The sequence below is a fragment of the Mus caroli genome, chromosome 2 (genome assembly GCF_900094665.2).
Source record: "Mus caroli chromosome 2, CAROLI_EIJ_v1.1, whole genome shotgun sequence".
Lineage (NCBI taxonomy): Eukaryota > Metazoa > Chordata > Mammalia > Rodentia > Muridae > Mus > Mus caroli.
The window spans coordinates 21,321,430-21,345,630 of record NC_034571.1 but is presented as its reverse complement, the minus strand read 5'-3'; the positions used below and the strand labels follow the sequence as shown (position 1 = coordinate 21,345,630).

The 24,201-nt window shown below is 56.8% G+C and overlaps 1 protein-coding gene across 2 annotated transcripts; it reads right to left on the bottom strand.

Annotated features, from left to right (window-relative positions):
- Positions 1–1,168: 1,168 nt before the first annotated feature.
- On the bottom strand, positions 1,169–21,418 carry Abca2 (ATP binding cassette subfamily A member 2). 2 transcript variants are annotated; one of them, XM_021183864.2, is made up of 49 exons: positions 21,182–21,418; positions 17,897–17,990; positions 17,586–17,588; positions 16,762–16,873; positions 16,514–16,677; positions 16,162–16,289; positions 15,906–16,016; positions 15,452–15,670; positions 14,722–15,089; positions 14,321–14,480; positions 13,477–13,605; positions 13,220–13,384; positions 13,047–13,143; positions 12,574–12,747; positions 12,402–12,504; positions 12,214–12,328; positions 11,910–12,100; positions 11,611–11,761; positions 11,330–11,534; positions 11,026–11,190; positions 10,744–10,924; positions 10,452–10,664; positions 9,285–9,481; positions 9,018–9,200; positions 8,638–8,822; positions 8,414–8,534; positions 7,903–8,139; positions 7,617–7,823; positions 7,273–7,375; positions 6,868–7,187; positions 6,580–6,793; positions 6,388–6,493; positions 6,186–6,297; positions 6,035–6,095; positions 5,778–5,952; positions 5,582–5,697; positions 5,353–5,500; positions 5,085–5,208; positions 4,818–4,950; positions 4,608–4,725; positions 4,306–4,484; positions 3,965–4,106; positions 3,731–3,865; positions 3,134–3,237; positions 2,968–3,060; positions 2,781–2,883; positions 2,559–2,696; positions 2,273–2,473; positions 1,169–1,872 (listed from the first exon to the last, which is right to left on the bottom strand). In XM_021183864.2, exons 1-49 carry the CDS (start codon positions 21,245–21,247, stop codon positions 1,837–1,839), a joined length of 7,305 nt encoding a protein of 2,434 aa, XP_021039523.1. In that variant the 5' UTR covers positions 21,248–21,418; the 3' UTR covers positions 1,169–1,836. The 2 variants fall into 2 exon arrangements, with proteins under 2 accessions (XP_021039523.1, XP_021039524.1); XM_021183865.2 differs by lacking the exon at positions 17,586–17,588.
- Positions 21,419–24,201: the final 2,783 nt, after the last annotated feature.

The window sequence follows — 24,201 nt, the reverse complement described above, 5'->3', positions numbered from 1 at the left end:
CTGAGCCATCTCTCCAAACTCCTAAATTAATTTTTATTTGTGTGTATGTGTGCATATGTCTGTGAATATATACCACATATCTATGTGTGGGTGTAGGATCTGTGGAAAGCAGAAGGTGTCAGATCCCTGGGAGCTGTAATTACAGGCAGTTATGAACTACCCAGCATGGGTGCTGGAGACTAAATTCTGATTCTCCACAAGACTATCAAGTGTTCTTTCCCAAGAGCCCTCATTCCCACTTCTTAACATGCCCACCCTCGCTTTCCTGTTTTGCTTCTCAGGCCAGAGAAACCTCAGCTCACTGCTGGGGCACCAGTTCTGGTCCCAGCCTCTGGGACCTGTAATAGGCCACACAGTTTCTATAGCCTATAGGAACATAGCACCTTTCACTCCTGACTACCACCCTCCTTTCCTCTTCCTTCACTCTTGCATATGGTGCCAGCCAGCCCTCTATTCTCCTACCTTCTGTGTCCCTAACCCCTAAGCACTCGAAAAGTCTGAGGTGTTCCCAAACAAGACAGACATGTGTGTGAAAGCATCCTGTTTCCCTAACTCACGGCTGGCAGACACAGAGCCCATGTCTAGTTAAGCTCAGAGCTCCCAGGTTCCATTTCTCCTGAGCCCTATGCTTCCTGGGCCCTACTTCCCGCTGGATCTTGTTTTCCTAAGTTCCATGCTTTAGGGCCTTTCTCTACTTCACCACCAGGCAGGGCTAGTATGAGATATGAACTTCATCTCACTAGAGACCCACCAGCATGGGCCCATCACCTTTAGGAAGTTCTTCTTATGCACCCAGACTCCAGTGCCAACCTGGAGGTCTCCTCCCAGGACCCTCCTCCACCTTTCAGGAAGTAGAGACAGCCCAGCACAAACAGACTCACTGTGGGTACTAGGCCTAGTGGGGGAGGCTGAGATGAGGCACGCAGCGCCTGAGAGATAACAGCAGTGTGAACTGCACCACCCTACCCTCCCATAAGCCCACTCAGGACCCACCCACAGAACCAGGGTCTGGGCTGCGTGGGCAGGTAAGGGGAAGGACGATGGATCTCCCCGTGTGGAGCACCCCGCCCTTCACATCTGGTTCAGTCAGACCGGGCGGGCGGCTGTACCCTAGCCCAGTGGGCCTGCCTTCACAACTCCCTCCACCACAGGCACAGGCTCCCACAGGTAGGTGCTTTTTGCTTATTTATTGAAAACAAACATCTGTGTGCTATATACAAAGTCCTGCTCCCATGTGGGTGGCAGGAAGGGCCAAGCTGGACGGGAGAGCAAAGGCAGATTGAGGGGGTAGGGAGGGAGCAGTGGCCCCTCACCTAGCCAGCAAGCCCAGCTTCTCCGTTCCTGTCATTCCACCAGGGCTGAGGCAGCCACATTCACGGCTTCCCATGGTAGCCTAACTTTTGTACCACAGCCAAGTGAGGGAGGCTCTTAAAGCAAAATAAGTAGGCAAACTGCCCCATCCCCAACTGCAGTCAAGGGTGTCCATGGAAAGACAGCTGTGCAAGATGCTGGCCTGGGTAGACTTGCGGCCGCTGCAGAGAAGGGTCACAGGATACTTGGGGCAGCCCATGTCACCCTGGGAAGGTGGATGGTGCTGGGCAGGGTAAGGGGCTGGGCCAGGACCCAAGGCTTTAAGGCAAAGCAGGGTGAGGGTATGTGCAGCCCAGGGCCAGGCCAGCCTTTGGCACAATTCGGGGAGGATGGCAGTTGGGAGGAGGGCAGGAGCCCTTTGGTCCTGAACCTGCCTTTCCAGGGCCTGGCATGTGTGACTAGGGGCTACGGCCACCGCCTGACATCTGCCCCACACAGCTGCATCCCTGATGTGGCTCTTGATGGTCAGCAGAGCGTATCAGTGTTGAAGGAGAGCTGGGCCTGGTGAAGAGCAGACAAAATGGGCTTGGGAAGGCATCTTCAGCACCCAAATGGGAGCTGAGGATATTCACGCTCTACCTGACTTCTAGCTGGGCACTGGCACTCCCCTGAGCATCCTCCCCCTACTAAGTACTCTATGGTGTCTGTTCCTCTTGGCCAGTTTGGTAGTCACTCCCCCTAGTCTTTGGTTTCTTGTAATCCTCACCACTGCATTCAGTTTTTGCCCATTCCAGCTTCCCCATATCCACTCAAGGCCTCAACATGCAGACGACCCTCTCTGCTCCACGGCCAAGCAGCAGAGAGAAGGCAGAGCTACAGCTATTTCTCTCACTTAGGTCCTTCAGTGTGAGCCTGGGGCAGCCTGAGCCGCAGAACCGCCGGGAGGGTGCTGACCACTCACCCGCTCTTCCTCGAAGCTGATGAGGCCCTCATCCTCTGTGTCCAGGTCCTCAGGCTCATCAGCCACCAATGCCCGGAGCTCTGTGGGTGCGGGGCGGGGCCTCAGCAGGCTGAGTAGTCCAAGGGGGGACGGCAAGGTCGAGGGCTCAGCCTCTTGCTGCTCCACATTATCACTCTGCTTCTTCGCAAAGTTCACAAACACCTGGGGACAGGTGGGCGGGGCCCGCCGGTGAGTGGTGCAGGCAAATCCAAGAGGGCACACCCCCAACTCCACGCAGCACACTCACGTTATCCAGGGTGGTCTGGCTGACCGAGTAATCCTCGATGCCCAGCACACCCACCACCTGCTCCATCTTGCTGAACACCTGAGCCAGCGAGATGTGCTCTGACTTGAGCTGATACTGCACCTTTGTATGGTGTCTTTCCTGGAGGAGATCGGGGAACCATGGAGGTCAGGGGCTGCCCGGGCGGGACATGCTCTCGCCCTTACCCCATGTAACCACACCTACCTTGAGCATGGCCTCTGGGAAGTTCCTGTTGAAGAACCGCACCACGTCCTTCACGTTCTGGCTGCTTTTGGTCCTCACAGTAATCATGTAGCCATCCCCAAACCTGGTGGGACACAGGTGTGGCCGGGAGCCCCGCGTGGTGTGGTCCGACAGCCCTCCCACCTCCTGCACCCCCTGCTCGGCTCACCTGTTCTTAAGGTGCTGGATGCTGCCCAGGCAGCGCAGCCGCCCGTTCACCATGATGGCCAAGCGTGTGCACAGTGCCTCACACTCCTCCATGCTGTGGACAGACAGCTCAGGCTGGCACCAGAGGGGCTGCCAGAGGCCCACGGAGGGGTGGGGGAGGGGCACACCTGTGTGACGTCAGCACCACCGAACGTCCCGTCTTGATGAGATCCAGAATGAGGTTCCACAGGAAGCGCCTGGCCTTAGGGTCCATGCCAGTGGTGGGCTCGTCCTAGGGCAGGGGTCAGTTCAGTCAGAGACACAGCCCACCTGTACTGGCTAGTTTTGTGTCAACTTGACACAGCTGGCGTTATCACAGAGAAAGGAGCTTCAGTTGAGGAAATGCCTCCATGAGCTCCAACTGTAAGGCATTTTTCTCAATTAGTGATCAAGGGGGAAAGGCCCCTTGTGGGTGGGACCATCTCTGGGCTGGTAGTCTTGGGTTCTATAAGAGAGCAGGCTGAGCAAGCCAGGGGAGGCAAGCCAGTAAAGAACATCCCTCCATGGCCTCTGCATCAGCTCCTGCTTTCTGACCTGCTTGAGTTCCAGTCCTGACTTCCTTGGTGATGAACAGCAGTATGGAAGTGTAAGCTGAATAAACCCTTTCCTCCCCAACTTGCTTCTTGGTCATGATGTTTGTGCAGGAATAGAAACCCTGACTAAGACACCACCCAACCTGGTTTTGCCGTCCTTGGCTGACCAGGAATCCTACCCCTAAGACTTACTAGAAAGATGAAGGCAGGGTACCCAATGAGGGCAATGGCTGTGGAAAGCTTCCGTTTGTTGCCTCCACTGTAGGTGCCAGCTGGCTTGTCTGCATACTTTGTCAGTTCCAGCTTCTCCAGGGCCCACTTCACTACCTGGCAGGGCCGAGCGAGGAGGTGTGGGCTTCATCTTACAGAACTCCCACCAGCACGTGCACACTGGGGCACCTCCAGCTACTTCCCCGTCGTCCTCACCTGTGCCTCATCCTTCCAGGGGATGCCACGCAGCCGCGTGTACAGCTGCAGGTGTTCACGAGCTGTGAGCTCATCAAACAGGGCGTCAAACTGCGGGCAGTAGCCAAGGCTCTGCTGTACCTGGAGCAGGTCCTTGAGTACACTGGGGACAGAGGGTGATCAATACCCAGGACAGTATGCTCACCCCACACCTGCCCTCCTGGACCCTGAGGTCATGGTCAGCACACTCCTAAATCCACACACACACACCCTTGCACCTGAGGGGGGGGTCTCCCACCCACTCACCCCCAACCCCAGCATCCAATGCTTCCCTGTGTGTATCCAGGGTATAGGAACCCCACCTGTGTCCATTGACAAAGGCCTCTCCCCCTGTTGTGCTCTCATCTCCAGTCAGCATCTTGAAGGTGCTGGTCTTCCCTGCACCATTGACACCAAGGAGCCCAAAGCACTCTCCAGGGCGCACACCCAGGCAAAGGCGGTCCACTGCCAGGATCCGGCCAATCTTCCGAGACTTGTACACCTGACCAAAGAGCCTTCCCTCTCAGCAAAGGGTGGGGACTCCTGCCTGGCTTGACTTCACCCCACTGCTGGGACCCACTCCCTGCCCCACTCCCCACCTACTTTCCCATAGCTCAGAGCCCACCTTGGTCAGGTTCTCGATCTTGACCATGTCATTGTCGGCATCGCCACGGAGCACTCTCTGTCGCTCACTAGCCACATCCACATCGTCTTCCACAGGTTTAGTAGACACAGGCAGGCGTCTAGGGCAGTAAAGTTGTCAGGGCTTGGCCAAGCCACACACCCGGACCCCCCCACCAAGGGTCCCCAGCATCACCCAACACACTCCACTCACTGTGGCTGCCGTAGGAAGTTATACTGGCACATGATGGTGAGGAAGAATCCCACGAAGCCCTCGACTGTCATGGCCACCAGTCCACGTGTGACAATGTCCCACTCGAACGGGGACTTCATCTTGTCAAACTGGCCTGTGGAACTGCTGGTTCAGGGTTCTGAGAGCCTTAAGGATCCCCGTTGTTCTTGGAACTTAAGAGTCAAGGACTAGGCACACCACTCTGTGGCCCCCTGAAGGCCCGCACTGTCCACCCAGAGCCAGACTCACCAATCTTGGCATAGTATTCATTGATGTACTCATTGTAGGCCATCTCCATGAGTCCGTGGCCCAGGTTGTAGTTGGGGAAGATGAGGAAGCAGCTTTTCAGGTAACTGTTGACAACCTTCAGATCCTGGGGGCAGCCATAGCTCAGCATTGCTGCCCCAAGCCATGCCCTGCTGTGCCCATTCACCCCACCTTCAGATCCTGGGGGCAGCCATAGCTCAGCATTGCTGCCCCAAGCCACGCCCTGCTGCCCATTCACCCCCACCTTTACCTTGTCATGCTCAAAAAGCTGCAGAAGGAAGGTAGCCACCGTGGCCGTGATGCCGATGAAGAGGTTGATAACGATGAGGAACACGTAGGCTGAGCTAGGGACCTCAAACCAGAAGGAGGCTGGGTACATGATGGGTGTGATGGACCACCTGTGGACAAACAGTGGTGGTCACAGGGCACCCCCAGCCACACCCACACCCATACGCGCTCCACATCCCTCCCCAGCTTACCCGTAGAGCAGGAACAAGGAGAGCACCGCGGGGAAGTTGGTGGGTGACGTGTAGGCAGGTAAGTCAAAGACAAAGAGGATGATCACGCAGCAGGTGGCTGGGACCAGGTAATTGAGCTGCAAAGGTGAAGGTAGAAGATGAGACCCGGGCATGGGGATGGGAGTCAGGGACAGGGAGGGACCATGCGGGGGCACACCATGTCCCACACGTAGTTGGCCAGCCAGTAGATGACAGGGTTGCAGCCGCTGACGAACTGCAGGTGTTTGGCCTTGGTGGATTTCTCTGCCACAAGGAAGACCACAAAGCTGGCTGGCACGAAGGACATGGCCACAATGATGAAGATGGCGATGACCACATCTGTGCCCTGCAGTCTAGAAAGGGACAGCACTCAGTTCCAGGAGGTGTCAGGACGCGGTGGTCCTGCCCCTCCTCAACTTGGTCTGCCTCACTCACAGGTAATCCAGGGAGAGGCTAGCACTGGTCTTGTTCATGGGGTGGTTGGTGACGGTGATGCCTGCACACGGGAAAGGGGTAGCTTTAGGCCCATGCAACCATTCCAGCTCAGCTGCACCCCTGCCCGTCCTTCAACCCTGATTCTCCTTACCATAGGCTGCTGGATTGCCCTTGCTTTTGGGTAGGTTTGCACGCAGAATGGCATTGTTGAGGCTGTTGAGGTAGGTGGGCATGCTGTGGTAGCCCTTGTTATTGTAGAGCACCTGGGGAGGGGCAAGTACCTCAGAGAGGCTCAGAGCCATGAGTTATTAAGCTTAGGACCAGGTGCCCAAAACCCCAGGGCAGCCGCCTACCTGAGCCACCCTCCGCACTGCAATCTTCCGCACCATAGGAGGGACCCGGGCACCAAAGGATGCTGGGATAGACTTCTGAACATTACCAAAGGTGATGGCTCCATATCTGTACAAGACAGGTGGGAGGGTCACTGAGGCTCGGCAGCCATCTGCCAGGCACCCCTTGTTCACAGCCACTTCAGGCCAACTTACCGGTGTAGTCGGAAACGGTCAGAGGTGAAGAGCAGGTACTCAGAAACATTGTGGCCGGTGATGTCAGTCAGGATGTCACCTGTGACCACTCTCATCTGGGGTGGGTGTCCACCCACACTGCTGGGGCATGAGAACCCCGTGCCCTGTGCAGAGCAGGTACAGCGGACTGGCTCATGCACTAGGCGTGGCAGAGAAGGTGCCGACGTCCACGTCTCTGTGGGCACAGTGCAGCATAATGAGATGGGTCACTCATGCCTGTGCCCCCAGGAGCCTTCCCTGAGGTGGTACCTGGCCCAGCAGTAGGTGGCAGGGACATGTTCCAGGCTTGCAGTGAATCCTCATCTGGGGACACGGGTGAGTCGGAAGGGGCAGGTGAGGGTGGAGGTGGCACGAAGTTGGACAGTGGCAGCCCCTGTGTGAAGGACTCCAGGCACATACTGTCGAAGAACCGTGCCGCCAGCAGGCGGGACTCTCCACTGCTTAAGTTCAGCATGGGCCCCAGGGAGCCGTTGGCAGGAGACTTGAGCACACAAGTGGCACCCACACCAGAGGGCAGCCGGAATGTGCTCACCAGCTGCTGGGGGCTGGCATCAGGTGACAGCCGTAATCTGAGGACATGACAGTGAGTTAGGGGCCATAAGTCTCGACTCTTGCCCTGCCCTGTGCTACAGCCCCACCAGCCCACGGCCTCACCGGTACTCCTGGCGTTCCTCATTGGCATAGGGGATAAAGTTGCCACGGGGCTGGGTGTAGTTGTGGTACTGAGAGGGTGACAGGACCAGTGGAGGTAGGTCACCTGGTGGGTGAATACGGAGACCTGAGCAGACTGCAGTTACCCAGACCCAACATAGAGAGGGCCGAGCTTGTGGGGTATGACTCCTCAGGGGACAGATCCTCTCATGAGCCCCTGAGTAAGGTTTAGAGTGTGAGGAGAGGAGTAGAGGACTGTTCTACAGGGGGCTGGGAGGAAAATGAAGCCAAGACCCGGGGGCAAGACAGTAGCCTCGCCCCATACCACATAGGCCAGGCAGCCTTACCAATCTCAGGGACGGACAATGCCACAGTCATGGCCACACAGACAAAGAAGGCAGGCAGCAGAATCTGAGAGCAGAGAGCTTTGGAGTTCCGACGAGCGCAGTGGAAGCGCTTCACCAGGAGCCCATGGAACTGCCGCATCTTCAGCCACCAGCCCTCGAGTTTGCGGCTGCCCTGGCCCACCTGAGCCAGGGCCTCCATTTCTGCCTCTGTGCAGAGAGGCAGAGGTGAATAGCCAGTCCCACGCCACCCTTCTGGACCCTCCCCAGTTCCCCCATTAGCTTCCACCTTGTAAGCTGACATTGTCTGGGTCTTGCAAGCTGTCAAAGAGGGGACGGTAGTCACCGTAGCCGTCAGAGTAGCCGGTGCCCTCCTCCCCACGGGCAGAGCCCACAGAGGATGCAGACTGCAGCGATGCCTGGGACTGTGCCAGCTCTGAGCACCGAGCCAGGTTGCCAGCTTGACCCCCCACAGCTGTCAGGCCCTCTGCCCCAGGCAGCACATCCTTCCGGGACTCCTTCACATCTGCAAACAACAGAGGCAGTGAGGGAGGGAAGGCTTGGGCCAAGGCTCTCTTCTCCAGGACATCTTAGTGCCTCAGTCCCTAGTGTCCACCCATAACCCCAGGCCCTGCCTTGATCCCAGCCTCTAATTCGCATACCTATTCACAGGTAGGCAGAGCTACCATACCATCCACCATGAGCCTAGCCTGACCCCACTTCCAGAGACTACAGAAAAGCAATGTCCCCAGGGCCTTCTATGGGTAGCTGGACTGACCGCCAGCCTTGGGGACTCTTACCAGCCTCGCTGTTCTCCAGTGACTGGTCTTCTTCAGATACCTTGAGGAACACCTCCTCCAGAGTTGTATCCATCAGCCCAAAACTGCTCAGATGGAGTGCATCCAGGCTGTGTTCCAGTTGCTGCAAAGAGATCGGGTAAGGCAGCGCCACGGAACGCAGGCAGCGACATGTCCTTCTCTCCAGGCCCCTCGTATCCCTAGCCACCAGAGCCAGCCCCACACACCTGAAAGAGACGCTCAAAGGCCCCCTTCTTGACGGCCTCGCTGGGCAGGATGTAGGAGAGCTCGGTGCTCGTGTCTGAGACCAGCAGGGAGGAAGCCACATGCTTGCGGATGAACTGGGACACTTGCGGCTCCGAACAGCTGCTCAGCCGAGAACAACCTGAGGGGCTGGAAGCCAGCCCTGGCTCTGGGACGGAAGGGGGAGCAGAAGGAGATTCGTGAGAGGCTGAGGAAGAAGGGCCCTTAGTGAGCAAGCAAGTGGAGATGAGGCTTAGCGGTGTCCCAAGTCCCCATGAAGTGAGGGTAGGGCTGCACCTCTCCTAGGTAAGGAATCATGGGGCACGGAGGACCAGAGGCTGGGTCAAGTCGTCTCAGCACAGACCTTGGGAGGTGCCAGGTTCTGCAGGCTGCTTGACCAATGTGAGGCGGTACCCATCGCCATAGGCTCCCTTGAGGAAGAGGGGAGAGCCACAGCATTTGAGCTTCCCATGGGAGATGATGGCAATGCGATCCCCCAGCAGGTCGGCCTCATCCATGTGATGGGTAGACAGGAGGATAGTGCGGCCTGGGGTAGGCCAAACACCAAGGTAAGTGAACAGACACCACCGAGACACCACCCCCGCCACGGCCAGCCCGCCAGCCTGCTCACCGGGCTTGTACTTCAGAATGAGGTCCCAGATGGCACGGCGAGCATAGGGGTCCACGCCAGCCGTGGGCTCGTCTAAGATAATGGCTCTAGAGCCACCCACAAAGGCAATGGCTACTGAAAGCTTGCGCTTCATGCCTCCAGACAGTGTCTGTACCAGTGAGTGCCGCTTGTTAGAGAGTTCCAGGTCCTCAATCATCCTGTGGGCCCCAAAGGTGGGGGATGGGAGGGAGCAGATCAAGGATGGAAGGCTGACAGGGGAGAGCCCTCATCTCCCCATGTCCTCACCCCTCTCCCTGAATTCCACATGAGCATCCACAGCACCTCCCTCTGCTCATGCCCTTGTGGCACGTAAACCCATGCCAGGAAGTTTGGTGGGTAGAGCCGGTTGAGACCCGGGAGAGTAGGTGAGCAGTCACCTGAGATTTAGGCAACTCCCTGCTCTCTGCCAGACTCCTGACTTGGAACACCTGCCATGCTTCTCACATAAAAGAAATGTGTCCTATGATCACATAGTAGGCCCAAAACAGAGCTCTCCACACTAATGAGACATCTAGAGGCCCAGAGGGCTTAGCCAATAGACTTCCCTTCCCAGACATTCCCCCCTGCAAAAGGTATGTAATCTCGGGTCAGACCCTGAGAGAGGGCTTATGCATCCATTTTCCAGCTAATAAAGGATAAGGTTAAACGTGGGCTGTTTCTCTCATCAAGACCCACCCTGAGGAACCTGGGGAAGGCCTTTGTCTACAGACCCACAGCACAATTCTCTCATGAAAGGCCCATCTGTGCTTTCAGCCTGCCTCTGGCAAGCTAAGGGCAATTACTGCTGGGACAAGTCGGAGCTCTTCCCTCCACCTGCCCCCAACCCTGGAGCTAGATGCTGTCCCCAGCCAGTAGGCCCCTGACTCTACTCTCGGCCCTTCTACAACTCTCAGCAGCCGTCCAAGAGTCTGAGAATCCCATGCCTCCCCGCCCCCTGCTTCATCACAGTCCAGGGACCTCTGAACCAGCGCAGGCTCCCCCATATCTCAGACTGTGCTTATCCCTGCATTGTGGGATAAGTGCAGTCAAACTGCCTGTGCCCAGCAGTGGGGCAGATTCGGATCCACATGCCCGCCCGCCAGCCCACCCGCCCGTCCGTCTGCCCTGTCAGTCCCTCACTGTGCTCACTTGTCCGTCTCTTTGCGGATCTCCTCCTGTGCCATGCTTTTGAGGCGTGAGTAGAACCAGAGGTGCTCCTCCACCGTGAGCCGGTCAAAGAGCACATTGTGCTGTGGGCACATGCCCAGGTTCTTGCGGATCTCATCCATCTCGGTGCGGATGTCATGCCCATAGATAGTGGCTGAGCCCGACGTGGGTGGGAACAGTCCAGTCAGGATTGACCTGGAGTGGGGTAAGCAGGGTCACAATCCACCACATCCTCCTGTTAGCTAATCCCTCCTCGCAGTCCCTAGACACTCACATGGTCGTGGTCTTGCCGGCCCCGTTGTGGCCTAGGAAAGAGACCACCTGATTCTCATACAGATTGAGGCTCAGTTTGTTTAAGGCCAGCTTCTTGTCATTCTTATAGACCTTGGTGAGCTTGTCCACACAGACGACCAAGGGCAGGTGGGTGGGCTCTTCCTCCATACCACGGGTCTCCTCTGTACCAGGGCAGAGTCAGCAGGCTGGGGGCAGCACCAAGGCCACCCCAGACCCCCAAACCCAGCACCCATCCCAGTCAACATTCTGACCCTCGCCTCACCAAAGTGCCGGCTCTCCATGGCACAGGCCTGGTCCTCCTCCATAACGCTGAGGCGCGGTGTGTGTGCCCATGGCCAGCTCCACTCCCAGGCCTCTGTCCGCCCACTGCCCAGCCAATAGGACTTCTGTAGCGGGAAGTACCAGGGCCGGGGCAGCCCATACATACCTGGGGGTCGAGGAGGGGAGAGCTGACAGGGGGGCCTGGAGGTGACGACTATCCACCAGGTGGGCCAAATACCACCCAGAGGAAGGCAGAAGCCCAGTGACCTTGTCCCACACTGGTCCCTCCACAGATGGGCCTGTACCTGGGTGCACAGCCTCAATGTACCAAGTGAGCACGCCGTAGACCACTGTGTCCACCATAAGCATGGTGACAGCAAGGAGCAGATTGAAGTCATCTCCTTCCACTGGGGACTGGCTGAACGTGTGCCACTGGATGCCCACTCCTGCCACTTCATACAGTGCAAAGTACTTGGAACCCAGTCCAAAGGCTGTTGTGGACATCAGGGACTGAAGAAAGATGGGTGTCAGTAGATGGGATGGAGATGCGCACCCTATCCTGGCCCCACCCGGCCACAAACCTCACCGCAATGCACTTCTCGAAGGCAGTGATCTTATCATGGGCTACCTCCTCGCGGATCGCTACATACATGTAGGGAACGTAGCTCAGGAAGTAGATGATACCGCCACAGGCTGAGGCCAACTTAGCCTTGGAGTACAGCACAGACACCAGGAAGCTGCAGTGGAAGGACCGCGTAGCCATTAGCCCCAAGACCCTTCACTCTTGGCCTGCAGCCCACTTGGGCTGCCCCTGTGGGGCCCAAAGGAGCCCTAAGAGAGAGTCTGCCTATTTTTAACCATTTCCCCACTCCCTGCAGTACTCACCAAAACATGATAGTGGCCACAGCATAGACGGCAAGGAAGAGCCAGATAATGAGCACATGGCTGTGCATGAGCACCTGGCCATACTTGAGGATGGCGGTCAGAGCTGTCACGGAGATAGACAGCTGCACAAAGCCCGTGATGAACCAGGCCACCCAGTGCACGGCGTTGTTCAGGCCCATCGTCTTCATCACCTGTGGGGCGGGCGGGTGGGGCAGAGACGAGAGGAAAGGACTGCACTGCCGCCCCTCCCCTCCCACGCCGGCTGCCCCTCCCCTAGGGGGCGCCTGCAGCCACCCAGACCCACCTCCTTGAGCCTGTGCTCTTTCTCTGCCACAATATGCTGGATGGTCATGGCCACAGAGTAGACCCAGGAGATCACCATGCACAATGGCATCATGTGTTCAATGACAAACAGGAAGCTGAGGGGAGACAGGTGTGAGGTGGGGCTCGAGCCTGAGACCCACCCCCAAACCTCTGCAGGCTGGCACTCACTCGTCACGGGTGTAGCAGGGGTATGGGAACATCTGCACGTAGTTGCCAGGTTCGACCACGTCATGCCCCACAAATGTGTTGATGATGGCGCGCTCCATCATGTCTGTGGGTTGGAGGTGGTGTCAGGGCGAGGCCGGGCCCCCTCAAATCCCATCTGGGCTCAGAACCTCACCCTGGATCCAGACGAAGCCGTAGAGGAAGTAGAAGCGACCGCCGGTGTTGGGCCCTGGACGCCAATAAGCACGGCGGATCTCGTTGGTTTTCTCCGTGAAGCTTGAATTCTGGCGAATCTTGTAATGTACATGTGGAGGGAGAGAGCCATCCTTCCGCGTCTGGAAGATCACGCCTGGAACAGGAGGCTGATGAAGTGTACGGCCAGAGGATGTACACAGAAGGCGTGGGACACAGTGAGGTGAGCGCTCCAGGAGTGGAAATGGGACTGAAGGACAGGGCATGAGGCGGAGCTAGCATGCCGAGTGTGGGAGCGAACTGAAGCAGGCTTGGGAGAAGGTAGAAATGGGACAAGGTCTAGGCCAAGGAACTGGAAGAGAATGGGACACAGTAGGGATAGGGTGGGATTGAGCTGGTGAGAGCGTAGGTCTGTAGGAGACAAAGGACCTTGTGGGAGGAGGGAGAGGAACTCACTGGCAAACACTGTGACATTGTCCTGGTAGGCCTGATTGAGAGTGTAGTTCACGATGCTCTCCTCATCAGGAAACCCCTTGAAGATGTCCACACTCACCTGCAAAGCGGCTAATGTTGGAGCTGGCCCTGAAAATGACTCAGGGAGGAAGGGCCATGGGGCTCTCCCAGCCCACCTTGGACATGAACTGGATCCAGCCACAGGCTGCGTTGTCTATTGTGTCAAGCTGTTGCAGGAGGGCTGTGCCATTAGGCAGTGAGAAGTTCTGGCGCAGAGCAGGTGGCAGCTCCTCCAGGGACAGGTTCATTGCTTCAGGGTGTAGCTGAAGATCAGCTACATACTAGGGTAGAGGGTTGAGTTGAGGGTGTGGCTCGGACCGTCGTAAGCAGAATCACCGACCACAGGTGCCCACCCACCTTGTACCCACAGCACCTGCTGTAACCACTGCAGATGCTGCTGCAGCCTGCCTTGCTCCAAGAAGCTTCGGATCTCTGTGGAGATGTTGAGCCAGACCTGGGCGTAGTGTGTAATGTTGCCCACAAAGGCAAAGGTCTCATTTGCCTGCAGAGAATGAAAGCTTGGTGCAAAGGGCTTGAGAAAAGATCCAAGACAGTCTGAGAGTCCTCCACTTCCTCACATGCCCAAGGGACCAACCCAACTACTGTCCCTACTCATGCCAAACTTCTACCCAGGTCTCTGTATAATTTCCTGCAGTAGCCACGTGGGCTGTGAGTCCATCCCAGCTGTGAGCCATGCATTTCCCAGCTCCTTCCTCATAGCCTTCCTCATGCCCCTAGAGTGCCTGATGTCTGGCCATGATATCTCCCAAAGAAACTTCCAAGGTCTAGGCCTTGCCATACCCACTTCTAGCCCTGGCTTATACTACTCTAACAAATTCTCTCCCCAGGCTCCAACAGTCCTTGTACCCTGTTCATTTGATGCTACTGGTGTGGGGGAGGGGAGGGTGTCTCTGAACATAACCACCCTGGCCCAGTCAGCATGGTGAGGGGTGAGGGACACTCTAGCCAGACCAGCCAGCCTTTCCAATTCATCTCCACAGAAACTCTCAGGAGTTCCCAACAGAAAAGCTGCCAAGTGCCACTGTACCTCTAACCCTAAAGCTCCCCTCGGCAGGCACACCAGTCTCTAGACCTCATGAAGTCAAGCTTATCTCTTAGCAGTCCTGCATAGAGTCCTGGGCTTCCAAAGCCCTCACGCAGGCTCCTGCTGGGGAGACAGGCACAACTCATGACCCAAATGTGCCAGACCCACACACCTTGAGGATAACGCGGTCAGCTTCAGAGCCCGCTGGTGCGTACAGGATTTTGGGGTTGCTGGTCATGAGGTGCACAAGAAGGCCCAAGTTCCGTTGTTCCTTGCTTGTAAAGCCCAGGGAGCTCATGTTGCCGCTCCGAAGCGCTTCAGGCTCGATGGTGCTGGCAGAGACAAAGCACCAGAACAGGGCAGAGATGTCAGGATGGCTCAAAGTGAGCCCTGGGGCAGGGCTTAGGAACAGAATATCAGGCTAAGGTGGGGGCACGGAGTAGACTTAAATGTCAAAGCAGATAGCAGATAGGACCTTCAGAACAGAGTCTATGCAAAGAGCCAAGTGATGGGCTCAACTCCCCATGACCCTCTGCCTCTACCCCTTCCTCTATCCCTTCGCTGCGGACCTACCGGTTGTTGCCACACAAGATGGGTTGCAAGCCAGCCCAGAGCTGCACAAAGGCTGAGCACTGCCCTTGCAGAGTGTCAGGAGAGGCTGGGGTGACAGGTGACTGGGTGCCCTCCTCAACAGTGGTGTTGGAACCTGGATTTGCACCTATCCCGGTGCTGTTGGCCAGGCCATTCAGGCTGCTGGCTTGAGGTGCAGAGGCCTGGCCAGCACAGGCACCTTGAGGCAGCAGCAGGGCAAGGGCTGATAGGACATCCACATCCTGCAGAACTTTCTGGGCATCCAGCAGGTCCCCTAAGAGTGCTGGCAGGCTCTGTGGGGATGGTGCCTGTGGCTGGGGATCTGAGCCGTTGGGGACATTGAAGCCCAGCTGAGGGGAAGACCAGGCATGTGGAAAATGCAGGCTAGGAAACTTGGTTGGAGGTGACTCAGGGAAGTGACTAAGATCAGGACTGGGGCAGGGAGGGTATCAGCAGGGGACAGTACTTGAGTAAGATGAGGGGCGGTCCACAGTTTGGGAAGACCTGGCCAGGGTTAGAGGTACAACTTGGGCAGAGAGATGGGGAGGAAATGAAGCCTGAGATAGTGTAGACGGTACTGAATGCTCTGTTACCGCCAGCCCATGCATGGCCTGGGAGCAGGAGTCTCTCCCATCCTCGGGCTCCAACTACCCCAGCACCTCCTCCAGGCTGGTCAACAGGTTTGCTGGCCAACTGGCAGGCAGGGCCTCACCTGCTGAGCAATCTTGGCTGTGTCCAGCTGGTTCCTGAGCTCAGCGGCCAGATCACTGAAGCGCTGGGCACGAGCTGTAGCCTGCCCACTGCACACAGCATCCCGGTAGCCCTGAAGGTCTACCTGATGACCCTCAGGCATGGTAAGAATCCGGCCCAGTTCCCCAGAGCCTGGAGCACATGTGAGCTGTTCCAAAAGGGCAGGAGCCAGCAGCAGCTCCTGGGGGCAAGGCATGGGGAACTGGTAAAGTTGACATACCAAGAAAGGGGTAAGGCCCTACCTGAGGGAGCACAAGAGCTTGCTGTGACCATTCACTGTGCTGGCTCTATGCTGGGGAGCACCTGAATCACTGCCAGCCCCCACTTCCCCATGCACACCACCGATCCCCAGAAGGTATGTATAGCTGAGGAAGCGCCTTTCCTTCCATCCCTCTCCTAGGGCTAAGCCCCCTCACCTCCATTTGGAGCAGAGGATTGCTACCCAGGCGGCTCCAGGGCTCCTGCTTCCTAAGGAAACCCAACTTTCCATCCAGGTCAGGCAAAGGACCAAAAAGCAAGCGATAGACCTGCATTGGGAGAGGTCTGGCTCAGCAGCGGCTCCAGAGTCCTGAGGGGAGCTCAGGTACACTTGCAGTGCCCTTCCCCACCGTGACCAGGGGTGATGGAGGAAGCAGAGAGGCATGGCTACCATGGATACATGCCCTGCCTCACCTCGGAAGGGTCCACACGGGCAGCTAGGAGGGCTTGGGCCGTGCTGTTGGGCAGTGACAGGTTCTGCATCAGGAAACGCCAAAGCTCTCTCTGGTCCCTGGCCACCGAGTCCAGAGAGAAGGATGAAACTGGACAGGCAGGAGGATGGGACTGAGGGTCCAGCTCTAGCTAGGGCTAAAATGCCCCAGATAGGCTACGCACAGAGCTAACAGCACTGCACTGGACCTGCCTCAAGCACACAGGTAAGGGACAATGTGATGCGGACACAAGGTCCCAGAGTGATGAGGCAGGCTTCCAGTGACAGCAGCAATTAGGGCCTCTCCACCACAAGCCATCCCCATGCAGTCCACACCTGCAGGTCTGGCTGAGTGGCTCTCCCAGGTGCCAGGGCCTGAGCTGAGGGCCTCCAGACGTTGGCGCAGAGCCTCGAGCTCTGAGCCCAGGCTGGGTCGCACTGGGTCGAACAAGTTGCCCTCCTCTACTACACGGTTGAGGCGTTCCAGAAGCTGGGTGACCCTGGAACACCGTAAGACATCAGCTGTTGCTATGGGGTAGGGGTGAGGGTACCTGCCTCCCAAGGGGTGAGGTAGGGGTACTCACGTGGAGTTGGCATATTGCAGGAAGCCAAACTCATCACGCTGGCCATCAGGGCAAAGCGACTGCATGACGGGCAGGATGCCGGCTGATGTCAGCGGTGCTGCGGTGTAGAAAGCTAGTGGGAGCAAGAATGAGGGAGACGGGGCCAAGAGTCGTACAGAGACAGTCTTCCTGATATGCTTCAGGCAGACTAGGGTTGGAGCACAGAGCACATGGCCCCAAGCTGTGCTAAGGCAAATGACTCTGCAGGTCAGAGGTCAGAGGGCCACCTGCCATCCCCTCTCCTGTAACGCCCAACATATCACTCCTTAGCCTGTGCAGTGCACAAATGTCCCAACTATCTCCCCTTCCAACAGAGACCGAGGTAGCACAGGAGGCACCCCCTTGGCAGTGACCTCTGACCTCTCAGGCCAACTGGTTAGCAGAGTGAGTGCAACAGCCCTAAGGAGTCTGAAGGGAAAGTCGCTGGCCATCCCAGCCTCATCTCGGGCTAGCCCAGGCTCAGCCCAGGAACCCCACCCTTATAAAGCACGGCCAGGCAACCTCACAGATACCCTGCCAAGAAGTTACTCCAGTGGCTTGAGCAGGATATCAGCTATGGCCCAGGTGGCCTGGCCCTTCACTGATCACCACCACCCATATGACAGCCCACCACCCTGAGTCATAAGCCAGCCTTTCCTGACCACGGGCAGTGGCTTCGACAGGACCCAGCTGCTAGAAGGCTGTTAATGCAAGCAGTAGGGGTGCTTAAGCCGCAGCAGGAGGACCTGCCAGGCCATCCATGGCTGCCACCCGAGCCAGCAAGGAGGAGATGGCTGCTCACTTACAGACTGCATGCAGGCCGGGCCGAGGAGGACAAGAGACCATGCGGGGTGGGGGACAGGTCAAAACAGAACAGAGGAGACTGGTGAATGCCTGGCCCTCCAGAAACAGGCAACTCCATCATTCATGGGCACCATGGCCAGCCATGACCTCCGTGACCTAGCCATGTGTGGCTAGGATCACACAGGGAGCAGGCACTCGGGCCGTGGCCTCAGAGAGCCTCAGGAATGGGGACACACTCAGGCGGACTCATGCACAGAAAGGACGCTGTTCCCTCCCTGCCCACCCACGTGCCCGGGCTACGCCTACACCTCACCTTCCTTCACAGAGATGGTGGGCTTCTTCTGCCGCAGTCCCAACAGGATGAAGAAGAGGACAAGCGGGATGAAGATCTCAAAAGCCAGGACCCACTAGAAAGGGTGGGCCACATGAGGCCACATGCAGTCTGTCCACTGCCTGCCCTGGACTGTACATGACAAACATGTGCTGGCCTAGGCCCTCCTGATCTCCTCAAAGGACCAGCCTAGCCACAAGCACCCAGTGGCCATGAAGGGTCAGCACAGGTTTCTCAGGTCCCGCCAAGGTTGTAGTCCCTCCCAGTATACCAAGACGACGAATGCTATGTGGTACCACTAAATGGGGCCCCTAGGTTGCCTGTCAAAGCATGGACCACCTACCTACTCTATGAAGAGGTCAAAGGTCAGCCAGTTTGTGGTCAACTGTGACCCATTCATTGACCCAACCAATAGGACAAATGGGTACAATCTTGACCACATGTGGCTTCTGAGTGCCTTGAGCCCCTACAGCATCTCTCCTCTCCTCTGCCACAGCAGCCTTGTAACTCTGTGCTGGACTCAGAGAGGTGAGGCCTGGTATAAGCAAGGCCCAGCAGGTGACCAGGACACTGAGCCTCTGGCTAACATGGTCCTTGTGGCAAGAAGCCTTTTTTCCTGCCCTAACCTCTCAGGGCCAGGCTGCCAAGGGAGGCCAGACTCACCTCCCATACCATGTGGAGAAAAGGGGCTTTACCAATTCCTGCCCCCACCTCAGCTCAGGGAGGAGGTCCAGGAAATAGACCGGGAGCTCCTGCCTCTAAGATCCCAGAAAAGAGAGGCTCAGCCCCGCAGAAGCCGTCCTCCTCCATAGCTCTTCTGCCTCAGGTCTCCTTCACCCTCATCACCATCTGAAGCAGACTCTGAAGCCCCTCCCAGGAGTGTGGGTCCATGCCCAGCTTGTCCCTGGTTGTGCCCACTGTGCTGACAATAGCTCTCTGTGATCCAGAACACCCTGCTGTGTTGTCTATACCCTCACCCGCCTCAGCCTGTGCCAGCCTCCACCTCCTCTCCAGCCAGGACGGAGTCCAGGGCCAGCTGAGGAGGTGGTATGTACACCCGGGGCTGCAGGACACTGTGTCTCACGCATACAGAGTGGCAGGGGCTACAGCTCAAGAGACAGCCCTACCCACACTTACCCTACCACAGGCACATCTGCCCTGCCCTGGGCACCTCTGCCCGAGTAACTGCAGCACAGGCCAGGCTGGCTCCCCTATCACTATAGCAACGGCTGCGCATGAGCTGCTGGGAGAAAGAGTCCTAGCTGGGAGGCGGAGGGCAACAGAGGGGCATCTGGTTACAGGCTCATAGCACAGGTCCAGCGCTACCTGTCTTACCTAGGTGACCGCAAGTGACCTAGGGATTCTGTCCCTCAAGACAAGTCCCGTGCTTCCACACTGCCCCAATATCACCATGCTCACCCTGGGCCTGAGCAGCCTTGTGCTTGCTGTGATGGGGGATGGGGAGGGTAGCAGGTGATACCCACGTGTGATGTTAGCTTCCACCACAACTACTTAATACTGGTGATCCTCCTAAGGATGCCAGGGTGGACCTATGTCCCATGTACTACCCATGTCCCTACAACAGGGCAGGGTAGTACTTGAGCGAAGGAAGCAAGCAGGGTAGAAGTCCTGAAGTCCCCTCCAGATCACAAGCTTTGCATGGGCACACCCCTGACACCAGCAAAGACTGTCTTCCTGGAAGAAGACAGTCACTGCTGGTAGCTCAGCCATAGGTTATGGATCTCCTCTGTGGTCTAATTGGTCTCTGGGAATGTTGAAGCATGCAAATCCAGGAAAACCCAACAAATCCACATAACAGGCAGGGGTCAGCCCTAGGGAAAAGGCAACGGGCACCTCCAACTGACTGTCACACAGCTGGACTCTTCTCCCAACTTGCTGTGGCAGGAACTATGTTGTGGCCTCTATTCCCAAGCCCTGAGGGGTCTTCCTGATAAGCAACTTTGGGCTAGCTAGCACTAAGGCATGCCTACATACACTCTGTGTCCCTTCTCCCCAGGGACTCAAAAGCTATAGTCACAGGGCTGCCCCTTCAGACCCCACACCAGCCAATCCCAGACAACCAGAACAGAGAATGTACCCAGTCCTGGCAATCAGCCAGGGCCAGGTGCCCACAGGAATTCTGCCAGGCTGTGGTGATGACTGCTACCCACCCTGCCTACAGACCAGAGTTTCTTATTATGAATCTAAAGTACTGAAAGAACATAGGTGGAGTGTTGCTGCCCAAGGGGTCCCTGGGTATGAGCTGGTTAAGGCCCTTCTTTTAGGTCCTGCACTCTCTTGTCTCCATCCTGGAAAATCCCAAGGGCCCTCGGACACTCTTGCTGGCCCAGGACTCTCTGGATGCCCTTGCTCTTCCAGGGACTGGGATGAAAACCAACACTGCAAACGCCATCCGTGCCTGGCATCCTGTTCCTCACACAGGACTCATACCCCAACACTCTTTATATCCTGCCTGCCCTAGACAGGTACTGAGAAGCTCAGCACAACCCAGCCCCAAGAGAGGCCCAAGGCAGGAGAAATCAGAGGAGCAGCCTCAGGAGAAACTGGCCCCAAAGGACGAAGGGGTGCTGGGATTTAACAGGTTGAGTCCACACAACAAGGACATTCCCAGGGATGAGAAAGCAAGAGTAAGGGTTTTGGACATGCCAGGATGGGTTAGGAAAGGAGATGAAGGGAGGAGAAGGTGGTGGTGGTGGTGGTGGTGGTGATGATGGTGGTGGTAGTGGTGGAGGAAAAGGAGGAGGAGGAAGAGGAGGAGGGCGGTAGCAGCAGCGGCGAAGGCTGTTTGGTACCAGCTTCAGCCTAAGGTGCTTGCCCAAGGGCAGAGTACCAGTAAAGGGAATGAAAAGACAGGTTCCTATGGGGGCCCCAGACACGATGGGACCAGGGCTCTGAGTCCCTAAGCTGAATGGTGTGTCCCAGCAAGCGCTCTGGACCAGGAACCTGCACCTAGCTCCAGTTGAAGTCCAGGGACCACCTGCCCCCACCCCAGCCTGCCAGAAAGCGCTGCGGAGGGCGCCGGCCCGTGACTCAGCCGTGCGCTGCGAGTGTCAGCGGACCAGGGCACAGCCGAACCCACTGCCGGAGGCCCGAAAGCCCGCGGAATCGTCCGGCCCCGTACAGGGTCTCCGGTGGCGCCCTCCCGGGGTCTGCGCGCGCCTGGACACTGCACGTGCACGCGGGGAGCGCACCGGCAAATTGGGCGCGCGGCCTGCGAGCCCCTAAGGGCGGGCGCGGCTCGCTCACCGGGCTCCGGCGCTTCAACGTCACGTTCTTCCAGAGCAGCAGCTGCAGCTGGTGCAGGAAGCCCATGGCCGGGCCGCGCTCCGCCGCTTCAGCGCCGCGGCCCTGTCCTCTGCGCGCCCCGCCGGGCCCCGCTGCCGGCCGCGCCGCTCGGCATCGCCCGCGCGGGGGCGGGGCGCTCGAGCCTCCAGGACCTGCTGCTCGCAGGCTCCGCCCCGGCGGCCGCAGCTACCGAGACTCGTCGCGCCCGCGCCCGTCGCCCCCACTTAAAGGCGTCTCTGCGCCCGGGTAGCCGCCAGGGGGCGCCCGCGCCCGCCTGCACCTGCGCACAGCACTAGGCCTTGCTGCTCACTGGACCCATAATGCAGTGTTTCCAAGATCCCTCACAGCCCCCATCTAAACCAAGGTCCCGGCTCGCACCTTTCCGAGGTCCAGGGAGAACCCGGGTACCCTATGCTTCTCCCAGGAGATTCCAAATATGAGTCTCCAATTGAGAGATTTATGCAGAGGGGTACCCAAGGTGTTTACTGTCCTGTTTGGAAATTAGATTAGATTGACCCTCCTCACTTGTAGAAACAGGAAGCAGGGTCAGTCACTCATTTAGAGGAGAGACATTGGTCCGTTAGGAGAATCCCACCATGGCTTGAGGTGCAACAGCATGATGTGACTTAGATATTTTAAAGAGGAGCCTGATGAGAGGGACTGCGATAGTTCGACCACCTTCACAAAAGCATTCTGTGTTCCTCAGAGTCGAGCCACCTGCTGATGAAATGGCGTTTACCTAGATTATCAAAATTCAGAGCAACAGCAGATCATGGCAGATTTACCTTTAACCCAGTGCTCAGCTCGGGGAGGCAGAGATAAGCAGATCTTTATGAGTTCAAGTCCACACTGGTCTACATAGAGAGGCCATATCTCAATAAAATAAATAATAGAGAGCAACCACACACGTGTAATCCCAGCATCAAAAAGGCAGAGGCAGAAGGATGAGGAATTCAAGGTTATCCTTTGGTTATATAGAGAATTCAAAGCTAGCCTGGGCAACATGAGACCCTGTCCAATACACACACACACACACACACACACACACACACTATGCAGGTGGAGACAGCTGTTTTGAGGTCCAGGGTATCATCCAAACACATTTCTTACATAGTTTTAACTGAGTTTAGAACACGTAAGGTGCATTTGCCTGGGGTCACTGCAGTCCACCTGTGATTTCCATGCCGGTGAGGCAGATGCCCAGCGGGCAGGGCAGCAGAAATGCTTACCAGGTATAAAGAGCTAGACACACCACGGGAAGGGCTGAGGTATGAAGAGCTGGACACACCACGGGAAGGGCTGAGGTATGAAGAGCTGGACACACCACGGGAAGGGCTGAGTGTGCATAACTGGAAACTGCTAAAGGTCAGAGAGCCCTAATTCTGACCTGAGAAAGTTAGGTTTATATTCAAAATGGTGCTGAGATATCACAAGTGTGAAAATTTACCACAGTCATCCATTGTGGCTGCCAGATCAGGCCTCCCCGCTCTAGCCAGACTGCACAAAAGGGGCTGGGAAGCAGGGGTGGCTGCGAAGACAGGTTGTCCCTTATATAAGAGGTTTACTTGTTACCGCAACACCACCCACCTCCCCACCTACTCCGTATTCATGTAAGCCTAGGCATCTTTCTGCTCTTAGAGCCTGGCCTTTGGTGGGTCCTTAGAAGTGTTTGAATGTGGGCCTATTGATACTGTCACAGGACTATTTTCTCCATATGGCAGGCAGGGGGCAGCAGAGGGCCACTAGCTGTGGCCCTGAGGACTGTGTCTGAAGGCTGCTGGCCAGTTTGGGTTTCCCGCCTGTGAATAGGAGGGGGAGGCTGTGTGGTATTCAGCCTGGGACATGCAGTTTGCTCTTAAAGTGAATGCAAACCGTCGAGGGCTAAAACTTCCCGACACTTCCCAGCTCCTCTCCTGGGCTGGTGGGAGAGGACACGAGACTCCACCCAGCCCCAGGCTCAGGCTCCTTCTCTCCAGTTAGCCCATGAGGCTAGATTAGGGCAGGAAGCCATGGGTAGGCCTTTCCCACAAACCACAGGGGGAGGGCAGCTTCCTGCCTGTACTGCCACCCCATCCCCGGACAAACCCAAGCCCCAGCCCATCCCAGGAGCTCAATCTGTCATACACTCATAGGCTCACCTCTCATCTCCTCCGGGCCCACCCAGCCCAACACAGTGGGCACCTGCAGCAGGCTCTTCAGTGAAAGCCCTAACGGATACCTCTACCAGCCATCATACATCACACCCCATCACACAGGACACACCTCCCACTGAGACCTATGACATGTGGCACCTCAGCCACAGCTGTGTCTGACCTCAGTTCTCAGGTCTGTACCTGCCATGGGCTTTGAGTTCCTGGTAAGGTACCACTTAAGCAAGGCTCTCAGGCAGAAACAAGAAACCCAATGGCTGCCAGAGGGAATTGAGCAGAGGAAGCTGGCTGGTGAGCTCTGCTGCCTAACAAACTTGACCAGGAGATTGGGGCTGGTGAGATGGCTCAGTGGGTAAGAGCACCCGACTGCTCTTCCGAAGGTCCAGAGTTCAAATCCCAGCAACCACATGGTGGCTCACAACCATCCGTAACGAGATATGGCGCCCTCTTCTGGAGTGTCTGAAGACAGCTACAGTGTAGTTATATATAATAAATAAATAAATCTTAAAAAAAAAAAAAAAAAAAAAGAGCACTGGCTAAGAAAAAAAAAACCTTGACCAGGAGATTTCTGTCAGTGTTTTTATTAGTAGTGCCTCTTTCCTGAGGGAACTGTGGTGTCAAAAGCCCAGAATCATCCGCACTGTCCTTCCACAACCCCCTGCGCCCAGTGTACAGTCTGCACCCAGAGTTCTAGAGCATGCATCTGTAACCTTGAGGCTAAGCACCTTGACTATAGAAGTGTAGGGTCCTGTGTTTGTCCCAGCTCCAGAGATACTACCTCCCCTTTGCATTATTAATTCATTGTCTCTTATCCTGAGCCCCTATTCTAAA

What these genes read in the sequence shown, in the direction of transcription:
- Abca2 (XM_021183864.2), bottom strand. Translation starts at nt 21,247, where the DNA reads ATGGGCTTCCTGCACCAGCTGCAGCTGCTGCTCTGGAAGAACGTGACG. An exon ending in CATTGAGGCTGTGCACCCAG is followed by an intron (nt 11,191 to 11,329) that starts GTACAGGCCCAT and finishes CTCGACCCCCAG; the next exon opens with GTATGTATGGGCTGCCCCGG. An exon ending in TCAGCTTCGAGGAAGAGCGG is followed by an intron (nt 1,873 to 2,272) that starts GTGAGTGGTCAG and finishes GCTCTTCACCAG; the next exon opens with GCCCAGCTCTCCTTCAACAC.